Source organism: Orycteropus afer, unplaced genomic scaffold, assembly GCF_000298275.1.
Source record: "Orycteropus afer afer isolate SDZICR_OR568_19922 unplaced genomic scaffold, OryAfe1.0 scaffold00038, whole genome shotgun sequence".
Lineage (NCBI taxonomy): Eukaryota > Metazoa > Chordata > Mammalia > Tubulidentata > Orycteropodidae > Orycteropus > Orycteropus afer.
Window position 1 is genome coordinate 8,703,007 of NW_006921625.1, and position 7,371 is coordinate 8,710,377.

Sequence of the window (7,371 nt, forward strand, 5' to 3'; positions counted from 1 at the left end):
GTTTACGTGGCCTTGCAGGAGTTGAAGCTGACCAGATAGCGAGTTCCAGCCACTGCAGACAGCTGCGTGGTGCGAGGGCAGAAGCTGTGCTCCCTAAGGGTTGCTGTCAGAGGCCTGCTTTCGTCCTGCTCTCTGCCGCCCTCCCAGTCATCCGGCCGGCCCAGGACAGCCACTCCGTCAGGTTCTGGCCGGTCCCTTCAGCGTTTCTCTTTGTAAAAATAAGCAAGCATGTCTATGCCTTCACATCCATACCCCCATCCACACTCACTCACACACTCACCCCCACACACATCCATGCACACACACACACACACTCTCACATCACACTCACCCCCCCACACTCACATCCACATATCCACACACACTCCTCATATCCACACCCATGTCCACACTCACATCCACACACACTCACACCCTCACACACGCATATACATTCATTCACACCACCCCCACATGCGTGCACATGCATCCTTTTCTGAACTGATGAGAGTCACTTGCAGACACGATGCCTCTTGACCCTGAATACTCGTGTGTGTTTCCTACAGAACAAAGGCTTTCTTGTAACCAAATGAAAGCACCAGATTTGGGATATTAACCTCGATCCAGCCCCATTACTTCATCTCCAGACCTTGTTCAGGTTCATTAGTTGTCCATAAAGCAAAATAATGATTCTTGCTGGAGGAAATTCTTCCAGCGATACTTTGATGAAAGCCAAATGTTGATTGACTCCAGACTCTGCTACCATGGCCTTAACCAGGGAAGCCAGAACGCATCACAAGTTCAGAACGCATCACAAGTTCGGGTGTGTAGAACAGGAAGTGTTTTTGTCATCTGCCCGTACTTGGTTTGGAATCAGTACTATTGTATAGCTAAATCTCTGAGCAGTTGAAAATCTAGATTCTGTATTGTACATTTGGAAACAATTTGGTTTACAAAAATATTCTTCCCTTACAGCAGCAGAGTGGGACAGTCTGGGCTCAAGTCCTATTTCCACGTGCTAAACTTGGCTTAGCTCTGTCATCTAGACCTGTATTTCCTTATATCTGTACAGCCAATGGCAATAGCCTGTCCTAGGGCATTTCTGATGCACCTACCACAGTGCTTGAACCCAGTACATGCTGTAAGTCCACTGTCAGCTCCCACTCAGCTTCCTGTGCCCCCCCCGCCCCACCGTTATTTAGTATAAATTCCAAGTTTGGCTTCCTTAATGTTCGAATTAGGTAAAGTTTCACTCCACCGTTTCTATTTTTTCACGTTAGGCTTGTTGAACGTGTATTTTGAGGCTTGGATATAATGTAATGTCTTGTAAAGCAGAGTTTATCACATTTGAGCTAAACTAATCCCTAACCATAACTGTATATTCAACAAGGTTCTTCACAGGCATTCCGAGGTTTATTTTTAGACTACCCAATCTGGTACTTTTCTGAATTTTTTTCTTCTATATTCTAGGTATTTATGTATGGGATGTGGAAGGCAGAAAATATTTTGACTTCCTGAGTGCTTACAGTGCCGTCAACCAGGGACACTGTCACCCCAAGATTGTGGATGCTCTGAAAAGCCAGGCGGACAAGCTGACGTTGACCTCGAGGGCTTTCTACAACAGCGTCCTTGGGGAGTATGAAGAATACATCACTAAGCTCTTCAGCTACCACAAAGTTCTTCCCATGAATACAGGTGCCGTAGCTCTTCTGGTGTTGAAAACACTCTCATCTTCTGCTCATTTCAGTGTTGAAACCTGAATGGTTTTTCTTTTTGTTAGGGGTGGAGGCGGGAGAGACGGCCATCAAACTTGCTCGTAAATGGGGCTACACCGTCAAGGGCATTCAGAAGTACAAAGCAAAGGTTGTTTTTGCAGGTACGTGAAGTGCTCCATTAACTGCTGTTACTTAAGTGTGCAGTCTCATTGATGGTTTTCGGTTTCTGCTTCAGTATCTCTGATGTGTTCGCTTAATCCGTGGTGCTTTGTTTGCCGAACATCTCCATTAAAAATTAATAATTAAAAATTAATAAGGGGCAGGGTCACCTTGGCTTATTTCCAAGTTATTTCTTCAGATACGGAACTTCTCTCTCCTAAATAGCTCACTGTGCCCCCCTCCCTAATTGAGGGACTATAGGGTTAATTTCTCCTCATCTGCTTACCTCATTTTCTTCCACAGCAGTTTTCCAGTTAAGCAGATGGCCTTACTGGTGGAACATGTGTGTTAGGTTGTTGGGTTGGGTCGTGTTAGCATGGGCCATGTCCTGGTGTGAGAAGAAGTTTGCATTTTAACAGTTGAGGTATTCTTACAAGCTTCTGGGGTGAAGAGGGCTGAAGGTTTCCTCATCACTGTTTTCAGAATGGTTGAGAAGAATCACTAGGCTGCTGGTTGAGGAGAATAACAGTTGAGATGATGTAACCTAACTTTTGGAATCTTTATGATGACATTCAAATGAGGTTCTGGCTTTTCTTTTCCAACTTTGATTGTAATTTTTAAAACACAAAGCGTATATAGATTTGTCACTGCACATGGTCAGAATTCACTTTTGTGATCATTAAAATCCTTGAAACATTTTGCCTTGTGAACACTTGCAGTTCAATGACAAGCCCCGTAAGTGATAGAAGAGTTTCTGGGTGGGGCAGACAGCTAAGCGCTCGCTGCTAACCGGAAGGTTGGTGGTTCAAGTCCGCCGGAGCTACCTCAGAAGAGGTGGGGCAGACAGCTAAGCGCTCGCTGCTAACCGGAAGGTTGGCGGTTCAAGTCTGTCGGAGATACCTCAGAAGGAAGGCCTGATGAAAGCTTCTGAAAAAATAGCTGCTGAAACCCCCCAGAACACGGTTCTACTTTGACAGACACGGGCTCGCCAGGAGTCGGGCTCAGCTCCACAGCAGGTAGTGTGATTTTTGGTTTTAACACAAATAGAGTTCAGAGTTCAACTGATGGCCAGTGGTGACTGCTGTTTGGGGTGACAGATTAGTGTTTCTAAAGACGACATCTTAGCACAGCCCTGTACTGCAGTGTGAAGCCTTGGGCCTTGGTTGTGTAGGGCAGCACAACTCTCATGCAGACAGGAGTGGTAGTTTCGGTGATCTTCATCCTTACAGACGGGGTCCAGTCTGTAATAGTAGCAGAGTGTGCCGAGATGTGCTCACCTGAGTATTGAAGGAAGCTGGTGAGTCAGTGGGGTGGAGAGACAGGACGGCTGTTCCTACCTGGAAGCCCTTATTCCTATAGGGTAAGCTATGGAGGATGAGGTTCCTGGGGCTGACGACGGGAGTGAGTTGGCTCGTGGCCTCATAGGTTCATTTTTCTTACACAAGCCTGATCAGTATCAGCGTGCTGTGATTTGTGGGTGAGAATGGTGGGGATTAGTCAGAGGTGAGAGAGGCTTGGCAAGAACAATTTACAGAGGCTGTGAAATCAGGGTTTCTAAGGCGGTAAATCTTCATGGAAGGAGATTGCCCCATCTTCCTCCATGGAGTGGTTGGTGGATTTGAACCGCCAACCTTCTGGTTAGCAGTCAAGTACCTCAGGTGCTGCACCACCAGAACTCCTTATGAAGTCAACGCAAAAATGCAACCACTGCTGTGGAATCGGATCTGACTCACAGAGACCCCTCCTTGGGTTTCCGAGGCAGTATCACTATGGAAATAGATTGCCCAACCTTCCTTCTGAGGAGTGGCTGGTGGGCTTGAACCTCCAGCCTTCTGGTTAGCAGTCAAATGGCTTAGGCACTATGCCACCAGAGCTCCTTTGAGGTCAGAGGGAGTAATTCAGTACTGGGCTCTATTAGTTGCTGCTGGTAGAGGAGGTGTGAAGGTAGGTGAACCACCAACTCTCTCCATGGTTTATTTCCTTGAATTTAATCCTTTTGTGACCTGTGGGACATACAGTGCCCACCTCTATTTCCCACCTCTGGAGTTTATTGGGAAGTTTCTATCCCACTTGTAGTGCATGCTGCCATCTGGTGGGGGCCTGTGTAACTGCGTAAATCTGAAGAAATGGGCCTTATCAGACCAACCTCAGCACCTGGGACTCTTCTGCTCATATGTGTCTCACTGATTGTTTTAAAATCCACATTTTACCTCAACATTTTTTTTTTTTTTCATTCAAATTGCCTTCCATTCCTGAGAGTACAAGGTTTCAACAAAAAATTCAAAGCAGAAAATAATTTGGCCTTGAAAGGGTTAACTCAGTTTGAAATGATCTTTTGTTTGTTTTGTTGGTTCAGGTTATTTTGTGTTTTTTCCCTACTGGAATGTAAGCGTCTTGCGGGTGGGACCCTGGTGAATCTGGGTCACTCTGTATACCACCTCGATCACCTAGAACCACACGTGGTGTGTAGCAGGCACTCTAATGTGGTGATGAAATATATAAGGGATCAGAAAAAGGTTCCTGGGCCAAGGCAGATGTCTGTCATTCAGCCTTATGAAGGATTGTAGTATCAGGGCTTCCAACCGGGTTGGAAACTGATAGGCAATACTCCATGATTATCCGATTTATTAGGGAAGTAACAGGTTCAAGAACTCACTCAGGATACAATTCTTTGACCAGAACAGTCTCCCCACTGCTGTGCCCTCAGGCACGCCTTTCTGGCCCTTGGCCTCTTGGTCTGGCCTCTGTCCTGCTCAGACAAGTTTACAGAGTTCTTTTAGCTCTGCCGATAGATACACCTCGCTGCACTCCACTCCACCAGCAAGCCTCCCGCTCAGAGGCTCTCAGCTTTCTTGCTCTGTGGGCCGGAAAGCCTGCCGCTCTGTTTCTCATCCCTCTTGGTTCTTCTGCTGATATCTCTGCCAGCCTCCGCTGCTGGTCCAGCCCTCTCTCTGCCACGGCGCTCCAGCGCAGGGATCGCTGCTCCAGGGACGCACTCCTCTCTACCTCTGGCTCTTCTCTCGTGGTGGCAGTGAGATCCCCTACCAGAATGACAAAACTAACCCATCCCCACATTAGGGTTCCATTCACCTTATTTGCATAGTCCCATCCCACAAGGGGGTGCCATGTACCTTATTTACATTATTAGCAAGCGATCCAATCCCTTTGATGGGCGATAGTCCATCACATTTGTACAGTTCCACCCAGTCATCTGGTGGGAGTCACAAAGACCATGGCAGCAAAGCCAGACGGAGTAATTCCTGTACCACGAGCAGCAATGCCAGACCTCTGTCCTCTGTGCCTTCAGGACCATGGTGCTTACGCTGGATCCAGTGTTCGCAGTGAAAGCCTGGAAGCAACCACGAACTTCTCTTTCTGCATCACATTTCCAAAGGCAGTTTTTTGGGGGATAGTGCCCATCTGGGGATTCGTTTGAAATAGTCAGTGTCTGTTTTTCTTTTCTAGCTGGAAATTTCTGGGGTAGAACACTGTCTGCCATCTCCAGCTCCACGGATCCGACGAGTTATGAGGGGTTCGGGCCATTCATGCCAGGTTTCGAAATCATTCCCTATAATGACCTGCCGGCTCTTGAGGTACTTCCGTAGTCTCATGGCACTTAGCACGAGTAACATGGGCCGTTGAGTCGGCCCTGACTCTTGGTGACCTTCCGTGACAGTAGAACCACCCTCATGGCGTTGCCCAGGTGCTCATCCAGAAGCACGTTGCCAAGTCCTCCTGGAGCCAATGGGGAGGTTCGAACCGCGACCTTCTGATTAGCAGCCAGGAGCTTACTCATTGTACCACCAGGGCTCCTTCACTTAGCACTCTGAACAGAAATGATGTGTCAAGTACATGAATTTAAGATACATTATGTGATTGTGTAGTGAAATTTTATCTTTTGTAAGTTGGGCCAAGGTTTTGAGCTTACTCTGTTACTGTCCTGGTAACTAGCCAACCACTTTATTTTTTATTTTTTGTTTTGCAGCATTGTATTTTATTTTTATTTTAAGAGCCTGTTTTACATTCAACGTGACGCGTACATTTAGTTTCATTCCCCATTCACCATGTCCAACCCTAACCCAGTCTCCTCCCCTCCCTACCCTGTAACCCTCCCCCTGTGCCCCTCTTAATTATGTACTCCTATTTGTCCTGCATTTTCTCAGTTTGAATGTTGGTCTTTGGTGTCCCATGGTTTATTGCTCTAAGGGATGTATTACCATTGAGTGTGTGGGTGTGGCATCCTGGGTTGAGTGGTCTGTGTGTACATCTTGTTAACTATTGAGAGCCCATCCCAGGGGTGAGTTTTATTCCAGGCGCCAAATTGTATTTCAGGGCCATAGTATCAGGAGTCTCACCAGACTTCATCTGACCAGTAATTCTGCTAACCAATCACTTCAGATTTGTATCCTTCAGGACAATTACCTGGGATATTATCCGTCTAATTACTGGATAAAGTTACTCAGTTGTCAGCTAGTTTTTTAAAATTGAAGTAGGAGACCTTTGTAAAACAGAAAGCTTAAGTTAAAGTGGATTTAAAAGACTGCTGTCGTTTTTATTTATACGAATTCACGTGTTAGAGAACATAGCTCAGAGTAGTATGTGGCTGCAGTATTTCGAGCGTCTGGAGTGAGTGTTGGTCAGAAATGTGGTACTTGGAAGGAGGGTGTGAGTCAGTGGGAAAACGTGATTTGCGCACTAATTGTCATCATGAAGTTAGTGTAGTGTATGATTTCAGACTTCCAGTGGCATAGAAGGGAAATGATTGAAACTCATTCTTTGATTTTCTCCCTTTGTGTTTCTTTGCTATAGCGTGCTCTGCAGGACCCAACTGTGGCCGCGTTTATGGTCGAACCCATTCAGGGGGAAGCAGGCGTTGTTGTTCCAGACCCAGGCTACCTCACGGGCGTGCGCGAGCTCTGCACCCAGCACCAGGTCCTCCCTGCTGACCATTCATGACACGTTTCCCTGGGCCCAGCCGCCTGCAGAGATTCCGCCTGTCCACGAGAGGGAGACATCATTCTAATAGCTTCTGAACTTTCAAGTGCTCTGTATCAGCAACTTGGGCACCAGCAGAAATTGGAGTGGCTGCTCCACTCTGGCCATACTCCATCCCAGGGCAGAGATGCAGACTCCCGGGCCTAACTGTGTCTCCTCTTGAGTCTTTATCTGTGGTCTAAATCCTCCCAGAGCCCCTTTGTTACAGCTCCTGCTCCAGAGTTTAACCTCTTCACGCCTCCTCCCACCACGGCTGAGGTTGTTGGGTACCACTGAGCAGATTCTGATCCTAGCAACCCCATGTGACAGAGTAGAATGGCCCTACGGGGTTTCCTAGGCTGTAATCCTTATGGAAGTGGACCGCCACATCTTCCTCCCGCAGAGCCTTTTGGTTAGCAGCCAAGCACTTAACTATCACACGACTTGGTCTTCTGAAGGCTGATGTCAGTATATTTACCACTGGACAGTCCTCTCTTACATCGTAACTAATAAGTGTTTGTGGAATAAACAAATGCATTATTTC

At 47.0% G+C, this 7,371-nt stretch overlaps 1 protein-coding gene across 1 annotated transcript in view; it reads left to right on the forward strand.

Annotated features, from left to right (window-relative positions):
- Positions 1-7,371, forward strand: part of OAT (ornithine aminotransferase) — a 16,462-nt gene that overhangs the window by 1,678 nt on the left and 7,413 nt on the right. The window contains exons 2-5 of the mRNA XM_007936808.1: positions 1,450-1,674; positions 1,760-1,855; positions 5,319-5,446; positions 6,663-6,785. Of these exons, the coding sequence (XP_007934999.1) occupies positions 1,450-1,674; positions 1,760-1,855; positions 5,319-5,446; positions 6,663-6,785 (572 nt within the window). The remainder of the gene's footprint in view (positions 1-1,449; positions 1,675-1,759; positions 1,856-5,318; positions 5,447-6,662; positions 6,786-7,371) is intronic.